This window comes from Macaca thibetana, chromosome 3 (genome assembly GCF_024542745.1).
Source record: "Macaca thibetana thibetana isolate TM-01 chromosome 3, ASM2454274v1, whole genome shotgun sequence".
NCBI classification, from domain to species: domain Eukaryota; kingdom Metazoa; phylum Chordata; class Mammalia; order Primates; family Cercopithecidae; genus Macaca; species Macaca thibetana.
In genome coordinates this window covers 14,554,826-14,577,893 of record NC_065580.1, presented here as the reverse complement: position 1 = coordinate 14,577,893, position 23,068 = coordinate 14,554,826, and the positions used below count along the sequence as shown (strand labels likewise).

The window sequence follows — 23,068 nt, the reverse complement described above, 5'->3', positions numbered from 1 at the left end:
AGGACCCCCACACGGAGTGTGAAGAAAAGGGAAGGGCCAGCCCTCTTTCTTCCTTCTCATATCAGCAAGACGAGCCTACACAGGGGAAACATCTGACTGTCCCCTCAGTCTACAGAGTCCACACTCTTTCCCAAACCTCCAACCCCTGTCCTCTCAGCGGGCCTAATCCTGTCCCACCAAGCAGCCTCTTTTCACTCTTTGACCCCCCAACTAGGGGACATGGCTATTCTTGTCATCCCCTCTGGCCTCCTCCAGTGCTGAGGGCTGATCCAGGGAAGCAGCTGGCGGTTCCTCTTTTGCCTTGCTGAGTAAGAGCCCAGTCCCTGGTCTGGCCCCTTCAGGCAGCCAGGAGAGAGCTGATGAAGGCTGCCTGCCCAGAGCCTGGGTGCAGGGAGCTGGAAATAGATCAGGAAAGTAGCCATCCCCTCCTGGGGGATGCCCTGGAGCTTGCGGGCAGAACGGACCAGGGAAGGGCAGCTCTGGCAAACAGGGGTCACTCCAGGAGGCTGTGCCTGTGGGGTCAGAGGGTGTAGGATTACCAGACAGGACCGACAGTATCAACTATCATTAACTGTGTTCTACAACAGATCCCCCCGTGCCCCAACACACACAGACGCAGCTTAGGACCTCAGTGCAAGTCTTCCACCCTTAGGACACAGGCTCCAGCACTCAAGGTCCTGTGGTATAGTAACATTGACACAAAGCGAACCATGGATCAGGCCAAAGCTGTTTCATACACGCAACAAGGAGACCAGGAACCACCTGATCTTTTCTCCTCTTCTGCTGGAATCTAGTTTTAATATGATAGATGTTTCTGGGATTTCAGAGGTCCGAGTGGCCCAGCAGAATATTAGCTGCCATCTACTCTAAGCCAAGTATTTTCACTCCTGTTGTTTATAATCCTCACCAAATCCCTCCCTGACATAGAACTGTGAGTCCCATTTCAGAGTCCCAGAAACTGAGACTCAGGAGAGCTAGTAACTGGCTGAGCTGGATTTCAAACCTGTTTTCCTAATGCCAGACTCCAGAGCTCTCTGCGAGCTCTCCCTGTGCTCTGCAGCCTCTGCAGAATTCGAGGGAGAAGAGCTTCATAAACCGAAGGGTTTATTCACCACGCATGACCTGCCTCAGTCTACCCTCCAGATAACGTGGCTCTTTGTCCCCTCCCACCCACCTTCCTCAATCCCAAGGGGACCTTCTCTCCCAGCCCCAACTCACCCATATTCCCAGCAGGGGGCTGCATCAGGATCTGCCCTGAGGAGGCACCTGGGCAATAGCCCTGTGACGTGCCCCCGCTGGGGCCACAGGGAAATGTAAACAGAGAGTCTTCGGGCGGTGGAAGTGTCAGCGAACTGGGCATGGAGAAGGGGAAAGTGGGGAGGTAGGGAAACTTGGGCTGAGGGGACTGGAAAAGTGGGGGCTGTGGAGCCTGGGAGAACTGGAAGGGTCCTGGCTGGTTGCTCTGTTGGTAATCCTGGGGCTCCAGCTCTTCCAAATATGAACAGTGGGGTGGCAGGGTGATGCTGCAAGGACAGGGGAACAGCTGGTGAGGTGCAGGGGTGGAGGGGCTCCCCATTCCTACTACAGTAGCTGAGTCCCTTCCTCTCAACTCCTTCTCATCTCCATGGTGACCCCAGCCTTGCAAGGCTGCTGCAGCTGCCTCTTCTCCTGCCTCCTGCTCCTAGCATCTTGCCCTTGTTTCTGCTCTATTGCTGTGATCCCCTAGGCCATTCCCCAGATCCCCTTATCTCTTTCATCCCCAACTCCTGTACTACTCTGTGCTCCCCTCAGTTAACCCTCTTCTCTCTCAGGGTCTATCTTCTCTCCATGTACACCCCCACCCCCGCCCAGATAACTCGACTGACCTACCCCCCGTAGGTTCCTTACCTTGTCCCCCAGGACCCACAGGGGCCATCCTTGTTGCTGCCGTCACTGCCAGCAATGTCCATCAGCAGTGGCATCAGTTGGGGTGTGTGGACAGGGCCAAGGGGGAAAGGAAGGTCGGCCCTTCGCACAGGTGGGGGGCTGAAGAGTGGGGGGGTCACCACCCTCTGAGCACCCTCACTGTGTTGGGTGGGGGCCAAAGTCTGGTCAGAAGTCAGCAGCATGGGGGGCTCTAGGAGCAGAAAGCAAAGAGGGGCTATAAAGGTAAGGGAAATGGGAGGCATGTTTGGCATTGCTGAATGGTAGACACAAGACATGCCAGGTCCCCCTGAATAGGCCCTGCTGGCCGAAACACTGGAGGACTCCGGTCACTCCCACCTCCATCAAACAAGGTCCATCTTCACTATCTTTAGTTGCCATTTTCCCCCAGCTCTGAAGGTGGGAGCTCACCTGGAAAGGTATCCAGAGGGGACTCCTGAGGGAAAGGGTCAGGCTTTGGCTCCATGGGCACAGCAGGTAGGAGCTCAGCTGCAGAGCTGGAGGCAGGAAGAATGAAGACTGTAGCTTTGGTGGTCTCTGGATTTGCCCAGGTGATCATTGCCAGGAGAGACACCAATTCCTAAACTCTGCCTCCTACAGAGCATTGGCAACTTCCCAATCCCATGGCAGCCAAAATCCCTGTAAATCTTAGCTGGCAACCCCAGGACTCATGCCTAGCCTTCCAATGCTCTCCTTCTAGACCCTCAGGATCCCAGCTTGGACCCCACTTCTACCCACAGGGATGATACAGAAAGAGGAGGAATTCTGACCTGCATTGACTGCTGGCAGGGCCAGGGGCTGCAGCATTGTCCTTGTTTTCTTTCCCATTCAGTTTCTCCATTTTTCGCCACTTGGCCCGGCGATTCTGGAACCACACCTACGGGGGAAAGGTGCTTAAAGAACTGGAGAAGAGGGGCAGAGACTCAGGCTTAGGTCCTGTCTGTTGCACAAGGAGCTACAGGACTTTGGAAGGTCACTCCAGCACTCTGCTTCTGAGGCCTCTGTCAGGCTGGTTTTATCAAAAGTCTGCAGTGCCTTCTCCTAATGCTCTCAGGCTGTGGCACTCTGGAAACAGTCAGGGACACAGCCACTTCTGAAGCCTCAATTCAGCTTCTACCCAGGCTGCCCCTAAGCACTCACTCTGCAATTCAAGAGTTTCAATGGTGGGCCCTCCACCAATCCACCCTGCCACCAGGGAGCCGGCCCCCTTTACCATGATGCGCTGGGGAGTCACCCCCACCGTCTGGGCAATCTCTCGGCGTTTATCACTGTCAGGATAGTGGTCTTCTTGGAATATCCTCTCTAGCTCCTCCAGCTGATCTGAAAGAAGAAGAAACTTGTGTGAAGAGGACAAATGCCAGTGACAGGCAGGCAAAGAGAAAGAGAGATGCTCACCAAGTATCTCTAACAGATGGGGCCACTGCCCCTAACCCAACACTTTCCCAAAGCCTTTTTCCTATTGGGCTGGGCCTTCTCACTCTTGGGTGCTATAGCCGAGAGCGGTATGTTTACTTTCCTTACTTTTCTACCCTGGTCATTTTCTGTTTTTCTTTTTTAGATGGAGTCTCACTCTGTCGCCCAGGCTGGAGTGCAGTGGCCCAATCTCACCTCATTGCAACCTCTGCCTCCCGGGTTTAAGCGATTCCCCTGCTTCAACCTACCAAAGAGCTGGGATTACAGGCACAGGCCACCACATCTGGCTAATGTTTGTATTTTTAGTAGAGGCAGGGTTTCACCATGATGGCCAGGCTGGTCTCCAACTCCTGAATTCAGGTAATCCACCTGCCTCGGCCTCCCAAACTGCTGGGATTACAGGCATGAGCCACTGTGCCCAGCTCCAACCTCATTTTCTGATGTGATAACCCAACCTTCCCTCTGAGGGTCAGAGATAGTGGCACTACCACGGCCCAAGAGAGAATCCGGGACGAAGTGACGTACAAACTAACCACATCCCTCGGGTCTCCTGGGGGTAGATTCTTCGCACAGCCCCACTTTTTCCCAGGATGATCCCAGATCTCTTCAGTTTCCCCTCTTTAGGGACTTACCTGAGCGGTATAGGGTTCGTGTCTTTTTCTTAAGTTGGCAAGTCACTTCCGGGGGCCCCTGCTTCTGGTCTCTGTTTTGGTTGCTCTGTGCCAATGTACTGAGGAGGTTGGCCAGGTGGCAGGGCCCCCGGCCTGACCCACAGGGCACTGGGTTGTGTGTGGTACGGGCTGAGTTAGGGGCACCAGGAGATGATGTTGGGGCCAATCCCGTGGCGTTAGGCTTTTTCTGCTTCCCAGGGGCTGGAGAATAGGACCTCTTTCCTGTCTTCACCTCGCCCACCGGGAGGGAGCAATTTTCCCCCGGCGCCTGGGGCCTGGAGCGGGCTACCGTTCTGTCTTTGTGGAGAGCCCTGGAGCGGGGGGGTGGGCACGGTCTCCCAGCATCAGCCCCAGTGGCTTCTCCAGAGACTGCTGGCGGCTTCTTCTCTCCTGAGATGGTGCAGGAGGGTGGCGGTTCCTCACTCTGAGTGTCCTGAGCATGAGGGGCTGAGCCCCGGAGCAGTTCCTCCTCCCGGGGTCTGGCAGCCAGGGCCTTCTCTGCAGCTTCCTGGCCTGTGGGGAGCCAACATCCACTGACCTTAGCATCAGGGAGAAGGAAGAACTGGCCAAGAGGAAATGTTGCTTCCTGCTCTGCAAACGGTTTGATCTTAAGCTTTAATTTGTCTACCTATCAAATGGGGTAATAATTCCACACTTACCTTCCTAGCTTGACTCTTGTGAGGATTAAATCAGATAACCCAACTTCTTTCAAAAATCTAGACAAATGCATGCAATTCTGAGAAGGCCTTAGTTCATGGTATCTCCTAATTTGGGAGTGTTCACTCCCTGTGAGTTCCCTTTTTCCCAGACACCAGGGGTATGAGTTTGAGGGACTGTTCAGGTATCTCCAAGGGATCATGTTGGGGCTAGGGGTGAACCAGGAAGACAAAGAGAAACAGATTGACAGGGATCCTGCTTCTCCCAAGGCGAGATGCTATTCCTGCTGCATCATTATTAACACAGGCATTATTGCTTGGAAATGGGACAAGGCAGGATTCGATCATCTCCAGCAGCTGAGGCAAGAACATCAAAAGAGATAACAGGGACAACCACGGAACTCTGTCTCTGCCAACCCTACTCAGCCCCATACAGGCCCCCCCACCAACCACCACCCAGCATGTCCATTTCCTCCCGCTCCCTGCAAAGCAGAATCTCAGTCTCTGGTCAACCTCTTTTTCGAGTAAGGAAACCCAGCTAGAACTAAAAACCCTACCACTTATCCCTAAAGCTTGGCTTCCTTTCTTTGAGCTGACTGATGCATCGGGAGCTTACCATGTTCCAGGCATGGCACTAAGCACCTTTCAAAGATTAGCACAGTGTATATTTAACCTCTGCGAGAACGGCACTGCTAATATTCCCTTCTAACAGATGAAGGAATGAGGATGACACAGCAATGTGTCCAAGATCACACAGCACCCTGAGCACATACTCTGTGTACTTAATCACGACATGGAGTCCTTCCTGGGGCCATCAAATGGTCCCCCCACTTTCACCTCCCAACTGACTCATAACCCCAAGAACCCTGAGCTCAGGGAGCTGCTTTATCATTTCCATCTAAATTGGAACATTTGTAATGAATGCTTAGTAACGACTAAGCTATTGTTACATTAATGAAAATTGCATGAGATAGGTCTTAAGGAATAACTTTTTTGTTGTTGTTGTTGGTTTGTTTTGTTTTGCTTTGTTTTTTTGAGATGGAGTCTCACTCTGTCACCCAGGCTGGAGTGCAATGGTGAGATTCTGGCTCACTGCAAACTTGGCCCCCTGGGTTCAAGCGATTCTCGTGCCTCTGGCTCCCGAGTAGCCGGGATTACTGGTGTGTGCCACCACACCCAGCTAATTTTTGTATTTTTAGTAGAGATGGGGTTTTGCCATGTTGGCCAGGCTGGTCTCCAACTCCTGACCTCAGGTAATCCACCAGCCTCGGCCTCCCAAAGTGCTGGGATTACAAGCATGAGCCACCGCGCCTGGCTGTAGGAATGATTTTCTAAGAGAGTGTCAAGGAAGAAGGTCATGGTCAAGGGTGCCATTCCAAGTCCCTTCCTAGGACACAGGCTGGACCCGACTTGCATGAGAAGGTCTGGGCTGGTGAAGAGGACGAGCAGGACAAAGCTCGTCTATGGAGAGAAGGGACAAAGCTGGCTGGTGGTGTGGGGAAGCAGGGACAAATTTGTTTTACAGCATTTTAGGAAAGCTTGTACTGTAGCAAAAAGCCTGGTACCCAGCACTGTGAGTGCTCCGTAAGCACTTGTCCTATGGGAGTGATGTGCCCTTGTAAGAAGGGGACGGGTGTCAGGCCCCAGACTGGAAGGGTCCTGGGGCTCCCAGGGTTCTCTCCCCAGGGCGTTGGGAGATTGGAGGCGGGGGGATGGGTTGCAAACCCAAAGCTCAGGGGCAGTGAGGTCGGCCTCCTCCCACCCTACCCCACCGACTCCACCCGGCCCTCGGCCTACTGAAGCTCTTAGGTCGGCTAACACTGAACTGGTGATCACAGGCCTCCCCCCTCCCACAGCCCCCAAAGCCTGACCCCCTCGCAGGACAGGGTCTCCACACTCACCCCGCGGTCCCTGGCAGGCATCCTCTGTGGGTTCCATGGCCTGGACTCCCGCCGCCGCGGCCGGCCGTGATGCACAGGCGCGGCCTAATGAAGCCTCACCGGGCGGGCAGGTGTGCAGCCCGCACGGGCCGGGCCGGGGGAGCCGCAGCCCGAGGCTGCTCCCCCTCACCCCCACCCCCAGGGCGAGGCCGGCCCGGGAGGCTCGGCTGGGGCAGCTGCGAGGGCGGGGAGGACCCGGGCCTAGGCGCCGCCTGCTCGGCTCCCCCCAGCCAGGAGCCCAGGCCCAGGTGCGAATCTCCTCCAGACGGCCCCTCCCGCGGCGGGGCTGTAGGGCGAGGCTGGGGCGAGGGACGGGAGCGAGGCTACCCGGTGGTCTTCAGGGGGCTGGGCCCAGCCGTGGGGCTCACCCACACCCTAGGGAGGACTCAGTCCTGGATCGTGGCCAAAGCGCTTCCCTGTGGACTGCGGAAGGCGATTTCTAGAGCCACTCCTCAAAGGGAAAGCGCTGGGTTGCCCAAATCCCATGCTAGGGCCCCTCCAAGCCTCAGTATTAAAGAGTTCAAAGTCCCCTTCCTGATTTTGTTTGTTTTTGGTTTTGAGACGGAGTCTCGCTCTGTCGCCCAGGCTGGAGTGCAGTGGCGAGATCTCAGCTCGCTGCAACCTCCGCCTCCCAGGTTCAAGCAATTCTCCTGCCTCAGCCTCCTGAGTAGCTGGGATTACAGGCGCCCGCCACCATGCCTGGCTAATTTTTGTATTTTTAGAAGAGACGGGGTTTCACCACGTTGGCCAGGCTGGACTAGAACTCCTGACTTCAAGTTAACCTCCCGCCTCGGCCTCCCAACGTGCTGGGATTACAGGCGTGAGCCACGGCGCTGGGCCCCCGTACTGATCTGAGGGCCTCCAGCGCACAAGGGCTGCACCAGATGACGACGAAGGAGCTGAAAGAGCCACAGACTCCGTAGATTGGGTGCAGTCCACAGAGGAAATTCAGGTACAGTCAGAGGCGGCCCTGCCAGGGACGGTGTGGTCGCTGTGTTCCCATCCATTTGATGTTTCGATTTTATTCTCTGAAAATAGAAGGGACTTTCTATAGGGTAGATCTCACGGCGGGGGGTGTGGGGGGGGGAGGAGCCTTATGATTCCTAGTTCACGGAATGTTTCTTACCATCTTTATACAAGCAAAATCAGAATTTAAAAATTCTTGCCTCTTCTCCTGAGCGGGGAGGGGTAGAAAGTGGGAGGGCTGGTCAGATAGAAACAGGTGCTTGGAGCTGGGTGGGGAGCGGGCGGCCTGGAACAGAATCCAGGTGTTTTGCTTTAAGGATTTAAAAGACTTTGGACACCACGTGCTTTCATGCTGAAATCAGCTGTGGGTACATTTTCCTATTCCTTTAATTGCCTTAAGGGGCTTGGCCTACACATGTGGACTTTGGAGGATTGTGAGAGATTTAGTTCTTTCTGAAACACAAAAATGTAAACTAACTTCGAATATGATCAAGACTTCAGGCATCCCCTGTTTCATTCCATGCCTTCCATAACGTGGACAGCCTCTGTTTTATGAGGCGTTCAGGCAGATGGGGCCCAGTTTCTCTGCTAGAAATGAAGCATTCCAGGACAAGTGAGCAAGGAGTTGTGGGGCACTGACGTTGCTTTCAGGAACATTTGATGATGAAAAATCAGGACCATTTGGTGGTGACATGGTAAATGGAACCCAGGCACGTCCTTGCTCACAGAAGCTTACCGGTGGAGGGGAGATCATCAAATGATCATGTCATGATAGTGTGGTCAGTGGTGAGTTAGAAGTATGAAAGGCTATGGAGTATGAAAGTATGGAGCATGGAGGAGCAGGAACCCCTTCTGGACTAGGATGGAAGCTTCTTGCAGAAGGCAACACGTGGGCTATGAGCTGTGGAGTTTACCTCATCACAGTCCCGCTTAAAACCTGACAGTGACCCCTGACTGCCAGCATGAATGCCAAGCTTTGAGATCTGGATCTTTCCCCTGGATCCTCAGCTCCCCTGTGTTACCCACCCTGGTATTTCAGTGGTGTTGTGTGTGTCTTTTTTGGCTTAATGTTTCTCAAAGAATGTTCTTAAAACCCCCTGGATCAGAATTTCTTAGGGAATTTGTTTAAAATGGGGGTTCCAATCCCCAGAAATCGTAATTGGCTGGTCCAAGGAGGTACCCAGAAACATCCATCTGAAGCCCCTCAGGTAATTTTTGTACATCGCAGAGTTTGAGACACTTTTAGACTTTGCAAAAACAAAGTCAGTTAAAACTATCCTGTGGATAGGAGTAGGGGCAAGGGATGGTAGGGGCCTGTGTGGGGAAAGGAAATGACCTTTTGTCCTTTACTGAGGTGTCTACTGCAGTGAGAAGTGGGGTGCAATTAATTTCTTAACAGATTATCCTATCACATTAAACTGAAAATAACTCATCCTTCTCTGCCATCGTTTATGTTGTATTTCCTCTCTCTCTAACTGACTCCTCTCTGCCAGGGTGAAGGTCAGAAAGCAAAGATCCAAATTCCCCATAGGCTATATGGCACCCTTCCACAAACTGTGAAATATACAGGTTCTAACTCTGCAATAGATTGGCATAGGGACTTAGGGAATTTAAAATATTGACATTTTTCCAACTGGGCACAGTGGCTCATGCCTGTAATCCCAGCGCGTTGGGAGGCCAAGGTGGGCAGATCACCTGAGGTCAGGAGTTTGAGACCAGCCTGGCCAACATGGTGAAACCCTGTCTCTACTAAAAATACAAAATTTAGCTGGGTGTGGTGGTACACGTCTGTAATCCCAGCTACTTGGGAGGCTGAGGCAGGAGAATTGCTGGAACCCAGGAGGCGGAGCTTGCAGTGAGCCAAGATCGCGCCACTGCACTCCAGCCTGGGTGACAGAGTGAGACTCCGTCTCAAAAAAGAAAAAAAAAAAAAAATTGGCATTTTTCCAAACATAGAAATGAGGGATTTTTTTCCCCACAAATAATATAGTTGGACGTTTTTGTTTATTTACATGAAGAATTTTATTGGCTGCAAGTGAATTTTATCTAAGATGTGCATTGCATGGGAAAATGTCTGATGAGTTTTGTTGGGAAGGTGTTGTGTTTTTGATATATCCTGTTAAGTCATATCTTCCATGGATCAACTTCAAATGAGGGAGGTTTGTCATGGAAGTTAAAATACTGGCTAGATGCAGAGAGACTGCTCAGTTGTATGCAGGACAATAAGGTATTGTTTTAGGGAAACTTGGGGCTGTTTCTTCCTAAGTCCTGTTTGGTTGCATTTCATCTTTGTGATCAGCTGACTAGTTCATAGACTAACTCAACTTTGTTTAGAGGACAGGGAGGTAATTTTTAAATTTTTAATTTTTTTTCTGGTTTCTTAGTTTTCAGAGCCAGACTTTATACCATTACCACCATGTACTTAGCAAGAGCCATTTCTTCCAAAATCTTTTTTTTTCCCTCACAGATATGAGAATATCAGAACAAAAAGGAAGGTGTCTGATACTAAAAAAAAAAGTAGTTATTTTTTTCGGTCTATGATGAGTAAGTGAAATAAGTGTTCTTGGTCCTTCTCCCTCTCTCTCTATAATGAGAAAAATAACCAGAAGAAGGCGGCTGATTGAGAACATTTTTTGAAGCAAAACCACAAGGTAATGTGTTCTTGTTCTGTGGGCCACATCCCAGTGTAGGCAGCATCAGGTCATTGGAAGACCTAGGACCAGAAAGGCAAGAATAAGTTGTGAAAGACAAGCAGAAATCTGCACCAGCCCTGGCCAGGGAGATCATAGTCACAGCAAGCATGGGAGGTCAGGGCCCCCAGAAAACCACCAGGAAGAGATGACATGTCCAAGGCAGAGAGCACGAAGGGAAGCACATGTTCAGGGACCATCACTGCCAGAGCCCAGGCAATGGCCGGATGATTGGATAAATACTGGGGACCGATGACAGGGAAAAAGTGAATGGTCCCAGAGACTGGGAGAGACACTGGCAACTGCCAAAGTCCCTGCCCAGGAGCTTCCTGTGGAAATCCCAGAAAAGGATGGTTTCAGGTTGCCTGTGAAGGGATTAGGAACACCTGGCTAGAGTGGAACCTGCCGGGCCGGGCGAGGACAAGTTCTGGCATGAATTAGCGTTGTAACTTCTAATGCCCTTGCCCCAGACACTCAGGATAATGTGCGTCTAACAAGAATGGTGACCGTGTTTTAAACATTTTTCTGCTGCTGCTAGTGTTTGCAGTTAATCGCCACTGCTGGTGTTTTGTAATTTAGAACATACTTTCACATCCATTCTAATTCTGTCCTCCTGATGTGCCTGACTTTTGCAGGCACTTTGTTCTTTCTATTGTATTCTAGTCTTCTCCAGGATTGCAATCGCGATTGCTAATTACAGCATGGCATACAAGGACCCCTCAAAACCCAGCCCCAACCTTCACCCAGGCTTCCTGTTTGGCTACCACTACTCCCCCGCCCCCACAGTCTCCCCTACTCTTCCAGATTTTTGTTCCAAGCTTTTACCCCTTAGAAATGGCCATGCCTTCTCAGGGTCACTGATCAAGCTGTTTATCAGCATGAAACATCTTTTTTTTTTTTTTTTTTTTTTTTTTCCGTGGCAAAATCTTACTCATCCTCCAAAACCCAACCCAAATAGTCCCTTTCTGGGGAAGCCTAGCTCAGCCTTCCACAGCCAGAATTAACTGCTCCCTCCTAGGGCCTCCCCTTGTACTGTGTTTACATTTATATTACATCACTGCTGACAGGCTGAACTGATCAGGGCTTTGTGTATTCTCCACTGGATTGGGAGTTCTTAGATAGTAACATGCATCTATTCATGCCCGGTGCTTTCTTCTTGCTTTGTAAGTATCAACTCATTGAATTCTAACCACCCTATGAAGTTCTATTATATGGTTATCCCCATCTTAATGAAGAAACTGTAGCATAAAGAGTTTAATACTTCTCCAAAGGTGACAGTGGCCACCTCAGATTTGAACCCAGTTAGTGTAGTTTCTGCCTGCACTCCTAAACACTAGCCTCCACTGTTTATTTGATTGTATCCATCACTATACTGGCATAGTGAATCCTGCATGGGGGATGGGTCATTGTTCAATGACGAAAAGTTGACCATTGCCAGGAGTTAGGGAGCAGGGGAGTGAGGTGGCTGTGAGTTCAAAAGCACAGCAGCAGTGATGGAACTGTTCTGAATGTTGGCTATAGCAGTGGTTCCACAAGTCTACACACAAGATAAAACTGCACAGAACTAAATACAGACTAGTGCATGAAAACTGGTGAAATCTGAGTAAGGTCACAGATTGTATCAAGTCAGTTTCCTAGTGTGGTATTGTACTGGCGTGACAGAAGATGTAAAACAGGAAAAGGGAATATGGAATCCCTGTATTATTTCTTACAACTGCATGTGAATCTACAATTATCTCAAAAAGCAGGAAAAAAGTTGATCCTAGTGTTCTGACCACAAGTTTGGTTCTCCTGGACTTGGTTAAATATAATTCACAGAAATAACATTTTGGTATAGTAGCATTATTAACCTTTGCTTGATGGTAATTTTAAAATATAGATTTAAATGATACCTACATATTTAACAGGGCTGTGAGTAGGCAAAGTAGAAGAATTTATATCTAATTTGTTCTAAAAGTAAAACAATAACATGTCTCATAATAGGAATGCAAATTTATTAGAAAAAATGGCAAATACTGAACAATGAAAGGAAAAAGATGATATTTCTCATCAAACAACAGTATCAGTTATTAACAATTTGGCATATTTCCTCACAGGATTTTTTCCATTATTGCTGTTTTGTATATGATTTTCATGATTGTAATTACACTCCATATATAATTTCAAGCATTTCTTCCTTAAAATGTACTATGAAAAGCACAGTTCTGTATTGTTTCGAAGTCTTCAGAATTTATTGAGTGGCAGTACTGTAATTTAACTATTTTCCAACTGTTGGAGCAATCTTTTTAACTTAAATATTATACATTTTAAAAAATTAAAAAGGCAAATTTGAAATAAAGCTTATATCTTTGTCCCGTAATGGCTTTTAAAAAATAAACACCTCTTCCACTTGGTTATTGGTCTACATATATATATATATATATTTTTTTTTTTTAATAGTCCCAAGCCCATGAGAAGCCCTGAAGTTGTATATTTCACAGGAATAGACAGGCTGCCTGGCTGGTAAGTGGACAGCTAAGGGTAACTTCGAGAAGAGTTCTGGGATTCTGAGTCATAAACTTGACAGCCAGCAGGGCAGCTTAGCTTTAGTGAGAGGCAAGAATGTCCCTGAACAAGGTATTTTTTCCTCCTTTGGTATCTTGGGGCTGTACCAGTGGCTTGATAGATTTTTCTGATGTTTGAGTCTAAGGTCAGTGGATTCCAAGGGGGTGCTCTGCCAAGAGTCCTCAGTGTATGGGAAGACAACTTTGTCTTCTGTCCAGAGTGTGGTGCTCACAATTTTGCTGTTGCTTCTAGGACATGAGCTCACCCTCCTGGGCTTCGAAGCCATCCTTGTCTCTGGTGTCCCAGGTACCCTCCAGGTCTGGTGATGTTAGTGTCAAAAGGAGAGCAGTGTCATGGCCAGCGGGTTCCTCTATCCTTTTGGGGCAACAAACTTTAGGCTCACTTTATGGTGACAATCCTAAATCTGTAAAATGGAAGATACTTGAGCTTGTCTTTAAATATCTCCTTTGCTTGATGTCAATCAAGGGCAAGAGCAGTAGTGTGGGTTAGAAGCTGGGAGCAACTTCCTTTGCATGGAGGAGGGAATGGTGAAATATTAGGCTTGCGTTTAGTGAGGCGTAGAGATTAAACAATGATAGCAGACTAGATTGATTACCTGACAAATAATTAGGCCTGCAAAACCTGTCATTCCATTGGTTGGAAGGAAGCAATCAAACTGGATAGGCTATGAGATCCGGCCTTTGTTTTGCAAAGGGCTTCTGATCGTTTCTGTTTTACAAGCCGCATTGCTGCATGCTGCACATGTTATTAAGGTGGTGCAAGGGAGTGTAGGTTGTGAGTGGGCAACCTGGAGCTCAGTTAGGCTCTCATTCAGAGCAGTCATAAGGAAAAGGAGAGCAGAGCAACAGAGAGGAAGAAGCCATATTTCGAACTGGAGATGTACTAGATATCATTGGATATGCATTCTTGAATCAGGAGACCTAGATTATGATCTGAACTCTTAGAGATCCTCTTCCAAGGTCCAGTTCTTCAGCTTCTCTGGTGATGTGGGCTCCTGAGCAAGGGAAACATATCTCTCAAACTTAACCTGATTTTCAAACTGAATTCCTGATTCCCACCCCCAAACTTGTCACTCCTCCTGTCCTCCCGATCTTTGTATCCTCCACCCAGCTGGAATCACCCTTGATTTCTCTCTCACACAGTGTCTGTAGAAACTGCCAGATTATTCCTGTTGCCCTTTTTCTACTCCCAGCCCACTGTCACCAATTTTCCAGAGACTTGCATGTGAAAGTCTTAAAATGTACATTAAGGCCGGGCACCGTGGCTCACGCCGGTAATCTCAGCACTTTGGGAGGCCGAGGCAGGAGGATCATGAGGTCAAGAGATGGAGACCATCCTGGCCAACATGGTGAAACCCTGTCTCCATTAAAAATACAAAAAAAATTAGCTGGGCGTAGTGGTGTGCACTTGTAATTCCAGCTACTAGGGAGGCTGAGGCAGGGCAATCGCTTGAACCTGGGAGGCTCAGCTTGCAGTAAGCTGAGATCGCGCCACTGCACTCCAGTCTGGCTAAAGAGTGAGACTGTCTCAAAAAAAAAAAAAAAAGTAAATTAAGTCACATATGTTTTTCTCCTATTTGTATGCATCAGTGATTTTCTAGTGTACTTAGAGGAAAATTAAAACTTCTTGCTGTGATCCTGTGTGATCTGGCTCCAGTTTCCCACCCCAGCTTCATCTCAGGTGACTCTTCAGATCTTTCAAGCACTTGAAATAGATCAAATTTTCCCATTTCAAGGGGTTCACATACACTGTTCCTGTGCTTGGCCAAACTCTTCTCTTTGTTCTCGTGACTAGTTCATAGCCAAGATTTAGTTTAAATGATATCTCTCAATGTCAATTATTTCAGCCACATTATCTACTTAACATTTGCCTCCTGATATTTTCTTGTATCCATTACAACTCTTAACACAACATGTAATTATATGTTTATTTGTTTACAATCTACCTCTTTTACTATATTTTAAGTTTCATGGGTACAGAAACTATCCCAGTTTGTTTCAACAATGTATACCTGTGTATAGGACATATCTAGCACAGTGGCTGGGCTCTAAGTGTTAACTATTTGTTGAATGAATTAATAAATGAACTAATAATGTGGACCTTTTAGTTGGAAGAGAGAAGATTATCAGATTCATGATACATGTTGCAGTTTTGGGAAGTTCACAATTTGATACATTACAGGTATTTGGTAAGTACATTAAGTTAGAATGCTTCCTGAAAATATGGGTTGGCCGTTTTGAGAGCTGAAGAATCCAGAAACTAGGGATAAAATGTGTCATTTTAATATCTGTTCTAGGGAATACAATGAGACTTGCACTATACTTTGGTAAAGTCCATAGCCACCAGAGGCCATTGCTTTTCAGAGGCTAAGAAGAGAAGCAACAGCTAGAGCTACAGCCCATTAGGGCTGTTACAGTCTACAAAGATGGGCACAGACAACCAAAAAATGGCTTTGTAGGCTTCATATAGTTGAATCTCGCTTTTTAAAATTCAGTCTGACAATCTCTACCTTTTGATTAGGGCATTTCGACCACATATAAAATTTGTTGAACCTGTAATTCCAGCACTTTGGGAGGCCAAGGCAGGCAGATCACGAGATCAAGAGATCGAGACCATCCTGACCAACATGGTGAAACCCCATCTCTACTAAAAATACAAAAATTAGCCTGGCATGGTGGCACATGCCTGTAATTGCAGCTACTCGGGAGACTGAGGCAGAATCACTTAAACCCAGGAGGTGGAGGTTGCAGTGAGCCAAGATCGCACCACTGCACTCCAGCCTGGCGACAGAGCGAGACTCTGTCTCAAAAAAACAAAACAAAAAAAAATTATTGATATGGTTGAGTTTAAATTTATGATCTTAGTGTTCTTTTTCTATTTGTCACATTTGTTCTTATTTCCTCTTTTCTGCTAATTTTTGAGTTGTTATTTTTATGATTCAATTTTATCTCATTTGTTGGCTTATTGAATATATTATTGATTTATAACATTCATTGATTTTTTTTGGTGATTGCATTAGGACTTATAGGATATATGTTTAATGTATCAGAATGTGCCTTAAAGTGACATTAAATCACTTCATTGAAATATAAGACCTTACAACATTAGACTTTTTTTTTTTGTTTTAATGCAGAGTCTCGCTCTTTTGCCCAGGCTGAAGTACAGTGGTGCGATCTCAGCTCACTGCAACCTCCGCCTCTTGGGTTCAAGTGATTCTCCCAGCTCAGCCTCCTGAGTAGCTGGGATTACAGGTGTGCACCACCATGCCCAGCTAATTTTTGTATTTTTAGTAGAGACAAGGTTTCACTATGTTGCCCAGGCTGGTCTTGAACTCCTGACCTTAGGTGATGTGCCCACCTTGGCCTCCCAAAGTGCTGGGATTACAGACAACATTAGACTTCTGTGTCTCCCCTCTCAGCCTTTGTGCTATCGTTATACAGTTTTCTTCTACGTGTTATAAACCCCACAACACGTGGTTATTTTTTTATTTCAGTGGTCAGTTATCTTTAAAAAATATTTTCAAAATAAGGAAAAAGAGTATTCTGCATTTACTTACATATTGACCATTTCCAGTGCTGTATCCTTTGGATAGATCCAAATTTCCACCTGATATCATTTTCCATGTTAAAGGAATGTCTTCAAGATTTCCTGTAGTAAAAATCTGGTGGTAATTTCTTTCAGCTTTTATATTTGTGATTGGTGTTTATCTTGTCTCCATTTCTGAGAGCTGGGTATAGAATTCTATGCTGATATGTTTTGTTGTTGTTTCTTGAATATATAAAGATGTTGGTCCATTTTCTTCTAACTTATATATTGTCACTAAAGAGAAAGCTGCTACCTTTGTCACTAAAGGGAAAGCTGCTACCACCATTCTTTGTTTCTCTGCACAGGTGATTCTTGTCTCTAGCTGATTTTAATATTTTCTCTTTTTCACTGATTTTAAATAGTTTATGATGTGCCTTAGTGTAGTTTTCTTTATGTGTCTTGTGTTTGGGATTCATTTAGCTTCTTGAATTTGTGAGTTTATAGTTTCCATCAAATTGGAAGATTTTTTCATTATTTGTTCAAATATATTTTTTTCCATCCTTCTCTCTCTCCCTTTCTTTGGGGCCACCAATTTTACATATATTAGCCTTTTGAAATTGCCTTATAGTTCCCTAATGCTGTTCATGTTTTTTGTTTCTATGTTTCATTTTGGAGAGTTTCTATTGCTATGTCTTCAAGTTTTGTAATTTTTTCTTATTCAGTGTCTGTAGTTATTATATCCAGTTTATTTGTCATTTCAGACATTAACTTTTTTCATCCCTAGATGTTTGATTTGGGTGTTTTATATCTTCAATGTCTAAACATGAAACCTTCCTGAATGGATGAAATGAAATTATGTAACTGCTTTAATGTCCTTGTCTACTATTTTTATATCTAGTTCTATCAATACTTTTGTTCAGATTATGGCTCATTTTTTTTCTGCTTCTTTGCATGGCTGGATGTGTTTTATTATGTGCTATACATTGTAACATTGTGAATTTACTAGATTTACTGTGTGAGAGTGTGTGTGTGGGTGTATGTAAGGGTGTGTGTGTGTGTGCTTGTGTGCTTGCTCTGTATCCTGTTACTTGGAAGTACTTTCATCCTTTCAAGACCTACTTTTTAAGTTTTTTAAGATAAAGAGGGCTTCCATCTAAGGCTAATTTTCCCTACTACCAAAGCAATATATTCTAAATACTCCACCCAATGCCCCATGAATTACAATGTCCTTCCACACTGACTGGTAGAAATCCAAACTATTCCTGGCCCTGTGTGAACTTCACTGGTTATTTTACCTTTTCTTTTTAATTGGTTCTTTCCTGGCTAGGGTAGTTTCCTCACACACATGCAGTAATTAGTCCCCATCTGAGGGTTCTCTTGCTCCATCCTTCTCTCCTTCAGCTCCTTTCCGGGTGTTCTCCTTCCCAGTACCCACCCAAATTCTCAATTCTGTATCCCCAACTCAGGTAGACCACCCTCTGGCCTGAAATCTGGAACTTTCCTCTAGACAATAAGCCACAGTAATTGTGGGCTTATTTTGTTTCCTTTTTCTCAAGAATGATTGTTTTGTACTGGCTGTTGTCCAATATCTGAAACTCATTGTTTTACATATTTTGTAAAGTGTTCTAATTGTTTGGATGGTAGGGTAAATACGGTGTCTGTTTGCCTGTTTTGGCTGGAAGATGAAGTGCCCACAAACTATACATTTTGACGAGTTCTTCACCGTGTACAGGATAAAGTTCAAAGTCATTAGTTTAGCATACTTAGTACATTACAAGCAGACTTCATGACAATCCCCTACCCACACCTCACCCACTTCTAGTAACTCAAGACAGCGTGCCACATCTTGACCATATCCATACTTTTTCATGTCTTAGTGCATTGCACATGCTCTTGTCTTTGCCTAGAATGACTTTATTCCCCTGTATCTTCCATCTCTCCAAATTCCACTTGTTCCCCAAGACCCAACTCAATTACCAGTCCCTCTGTTAAATTTTACCAGACCTGAGTGTTAGTTGCTACAGGATATGATTTTATTATGTCCTTATGACACTATTATGGAGTGTTGTTATTTGACTTACACACCTGATGGAGATGTCTTCATCTCCTCAAGGGCAGTAACCTCGACATCGTATTCACATTTTCATTTCCCAGCCAAGCTTAGTGCCTGACTTAGGTTCTTGGCAAATGTCTACTTCTGAATGAGTGCCCTGTCACAGTGCATAATCTTGCTTTCTGAAAATAGTATTGGCTTGCTTATTTGGAGGAATGTGGGAATGATTAAAAAAATAAAACTTGGACTGGAATAGCCGCCATGGTCTAGCAGGTGTTCTGTGTTATGTTAATCACGGAGGATGCTGGGCAGGTGCTGGTTCTCTTCTAAGCCTTTATCTCAGCATTAAAACAATTCATAGCCAATAGCTGGGATTTTTCTCTCACAGATGGTGGAGTTCCGTGACTTACGTCTGGGAGAGGTAAGTGCAGGAAGAGTTGTTCTTTGGAAGTTCCATAAAGGGAATATAATCACTTCTAAAGCACCAGCTTCAACCGAAAGAGCTGGAATCAGCTACTTCTGGCCTGACCAAAGCTGGTGTCTTAGACAGCTATGTCTCAGGTATGCCCTGAACTGCCTGGGGCATGTGTCTCGGTATAATGTATATTAGGGATTCAAGATTCTTAACTGTTCTTGAAGGCTAACAATTTAGGAAAGAGCAAACATTTCGGAAGCCCACCTCCTTATTCAAGAGGGAGAAGCGTAATCAGTTATGTCTCAGAATAAAACAAAGTCCACCAGAATGTTAACACACACACACACACACACACACTCTCACTCTCTGTCTCTCTCTCTCTCTGTCTCTCTCTCCTGAGTTTAGTTGCCTGCCAGACAAAGGAGTATATACTGTCAACAAAATTCACTGAATACTTAACAGGAGGGAGTCAAGGTGAGGATCAAAAGGCTCTATTCACTAGGAAGGGGCTTCAAGGTGGCTATACTAAGCAGTGATTGAAAACTCCGTCTCTGAATGGAACAAAATGAGTTCTTGTCTGCACGTTTGGCTTAATCATGTTCCATTAGTCAAAGTGTTCTGTACTTTGGTACACTGGTTCTGACATACCAGATTACTCACAATTCTGAGTCCTTTATCAGCTTGGGATGTTGGTTTGCTGAAAGTTCATGGTTGTTTAATGACTTCATCTGATTGGAAACAGTCTTGATGAACCTAACACTCAGTTTTGACTTCTTCTATGCACATGTAGCTATACGTGCAAAATTGTCCTTTTACACATGTTATCATGTGATTTATCCCATGTAGAATTTGGGCAGGGGGCATACCTGATTTAGCTTGGAGAAGGGCGCAACACAGACTGTATATTGATAGGGGAAAATTAATGATATTCGATATATAAAACTCTGAAAAAATATAATTTATCAAATGCTGAAGAAAAGAATTTGGGCTTTGCAGTAGGGAAGACTTAGTTTTGCACTGCAATTTGGTCACTGATTTTCTGAACACATTTGTCTTAATCTCAGTTTTTTTCATATAAAACAGAAAATATCAGTCTTATCAGCTAATGGGATGATTAAATGAGATGATGTATGTAAGCCAGCTCCGTCAGTGTCCTACCTGCTTCTCACGGGATAAACAGTGAATAGCTGATAGTTTTCTGTGGAGCAAACCTCCACCTATATGCACACTGTATATGTGAGTGCCTCCACTGTCCCTGCCTACCCTCCTGCACTCTTTGCCTCCTTCTGACAATGTCCCTTCCACTTCTATACTTGCACTCCCCTTTTCATATATAACTTCTTTTATTTCTTGTTTCTCCCTGAAAACACAATATTTGCAGATCCAAAAGATGACCTTAATTCATAGTCTTCATTAAAATTAGATTGTATTATAACTTCAGTACAGCGTTCCTGTTTATTGTATGCTTGGTGTTGGAAATTAGACTCTGAATGCTTGGTGTTGGAAATTAGACTGCCTTGAGGAAGGCAAATCATCAAATGCAGGGGCAAAAGAGTTTTAGATTTGGTAACATCAGACAACTAGTGTCTTAGATGTCCAGAACTAGTGAGTATTACTCCCTTCATTCTCTACCCCCAATACAGGGCCCTACATGGCCTATAGCATAATTCTAATTTTACTCAAATGGCAAAAATCTTCTTTGATACACTCAGAACACTGTGGAATATTTGGTACTTGTTGGCCAAGGCTGGAAGATCTGTCCTTCTTTCTGTGCACAGGAGAAAACAGTGACATTTGAGACCAAGGAATGTGTGTGATTATAAACCAACAAATGCTCAAGTTTCCATAAAACAAGATGGAGAACTGGGTACCCTGTTTCATTAAAAACAAAGAACAAAACAAAACAAAAAGTATATGCCTTTGAGAATATGTAAGAATCCTGGATATCTGGCCCTGAAGTCTGAGGGACTTTCTTCACCATTTTCTTACCAAATCTAGTTTAAAGCTTTCTCTAATGCATTAGAAGAATTTTTCTAAAGGAGTGACAAAAGTACATGGTACAAAGTGGCTTAAAGTGACTGTAATGTTGTTTTGCAACATTTTAGGCAGGATTGGGACTATAATATTCATTACTGTTTGATATGGTTTGGCTCTGTGTCCCCACCCAAATCTCACCTTGAATTGTATTCCCATAATTCCCACATGCGGTGGGAGGGACCTGGTGGGAGATGATTGAATCATGGGGGTGGATTACCCATACTGTTCTCATAGTAGTAAATAAGTCTCACGAGATCTGATGATTTTATCAGGGGTTTCCACTTTTGTGTCTTGCTCATTCTCTCTTTGCCTGCTGCCATCCATGTAAGATGTGATTTGCTCTTCCTTGCCTTCCACCATGATTGTGAGGCTTCCCCAGCCACGTGGAACTGTAAGTCCAATTAAATCTCTTCTTTTTGTAAATTGCCCAGACTTGGGTATGTCTTTGTCAGCAGTGTGAAACAAACTAATACACTGTTTGTTCAAAAAGAGCCATCCATGAAAGATGTATACAGTGTGAACCTTATGAAAGAGGAAAAAGAAGATTGCAGTGTGACTAGGACAGGATATGTTATACTGCATTTAAAAGAAATGAATCCTCGAATCCCAGAGTCTTGAAACAACACAGCTAATTTGTCTCTCATAGTACATGTCCATCACTGGTCAGCAGGGCGTTCTGCTGCATGTACACAAAGGCCCAAGCTGACCATCTTACAGCTCCTTCATCTGGAGAGCACATCTTCCTCCTCAGCCCTGCTGGCAGGAGAAATGAAGGCCTTTCAACTGCCTCAGCTCCTTCTGTCTCTATCTCTCCATTCTTCCTGAAAACTTACTATCTGCAGGTCCAAAAGATGATCTTTATTCATATTCCTCATTGGGAGAATGGAAATTGAAAATTGACACCCCTCCCTTCTGCTTATATTTTGTTAGCCTGAACTAGTCTATGGTCATGATTAATTGGAAGGGCACTGGGAAATGTGTGAGAAAATGGAATATTTGGGACAACAGTATTGTCTTTGCCTCAGCCTGCTCTTTTGATCACTGAATATCTATTTACACCCTATATTAGTCCATTTTCGCACTCCTAATAAAGACATACCCAAGACTGGGCAATTTACGAAAGAAAGAGGTTTAATGGACTTAACAGTTCCACATGGCTGGGGAGGTTTCACAATCATGGTGGAAGCCAAGGAGGAGCAGGTCACATCTTACATGGATGGCGGCAGGCAAAGAGAGAGCTTGTGCAGGGAAACTCCCCTTTTAAAAACGTCTCATGAGACTTATTCACTATCAAGAAAACAGCATGGGAAGCCTGCCCCGATGATTCAATTACCTCCCACCAGGTCCCTCCCACAACCTGTGGGGATTTGAGATGAGATTTGGGTGGAGACACAGTCAAACCATATCATTTAGTCCCTGGCCCCTCTGAAATCTCATGTCCTCACATTTCAGAACCAATCATGCCTTCCCAACAGTCCCTCAAAGTCTTAACTCATTTAAGCATTAACTCAAAAGTCCACAACCCAAAGTCTTATCTGAGACAAGGCAAGTTCCTTCTGCCTATGAGCCTGTGAAATCAAAAGCAAGTTAGTTACTCCCTAGAAACGATGGGGGTACAGGCATTGGGTAAATACAGCCATTCCAAATGGGAGAAATTGGCCAAAAGAAAGGGGCTAGAGGCCTCATGCAAGTCCAAAATCCAGTGGGACAGTCAAATCTTAAAGCTCCAAAATGATCTCCTTTGACTCTATGTCTCATATCGTAGTCACACTGATGCAAGAGGTGGGTTTTCATGATCTTGGGCAGCTATGCCCCTGTGGCTTTGCGGGGTACAGCCTCTCTCCTGGCTGCCTTCACAGGCTGGTGTTGAGTGTCTGTGGCTTTTCTAGATCCATGGTACAAGCTGTCAGTGGGTCTACCATTCTGGGGGCTGGAGGATGGTGACCCTCTTCTCATGGCTCCACTAGGCAGTGCCCCAGTGGGGACTGTGTGTGGACACTCTGACCCCACATTTCACTTCTGCACTGCCCTAGCAAAAGTTCTCTATGAGAGCCCCGGTCCTGCAGCAACTTCTGCCTGGGCATCCAGGCATTTCCATACATCTTCTGAAACCTAGGCAGAGGTTCCCAAACCCCAATTCTTGACTTCTGTGCATTTGCAGGCTCAACACCATGTGGAAACTGCCAAGGCTTGGGGCTTGCACCCTCTGAAGCC

General features: G+C 45.9%; 1 protein-coding gene across 1 annotated transcript; it reads right to left on the bottom strand.

Moving 5' to 3' along the window:
- Positions 1 to 210: 210 nt before the first annotated feature.
- On the bottom strand, positions 211 to 21,593 carry NOBOX (NOBOX oogenesis homeobox). The gene is given in 13 exon segments (XM_050784801.1): positions 211 to 512; positions 1,219 to 1,523; positions 1,888 to 2,116; positions 2,335 to 2,420; positions 2,694 to 2,800; positions 3,041 to 3,243; positions 3,969 to 4,540; positions 4,791 to 4,873; positions 7,451 to 7,544; positions 7,546 to 7,573; positions 13,069 to 13,178; positions 19,478 to 19,593; positions 21,504 to 21,593. Coding segments are annotated over 13 exon segments (2,325 nt in total).
- Between the last annotated feature and the right edge of the window lie 1,475 nt (positions 21,594 to 23,068).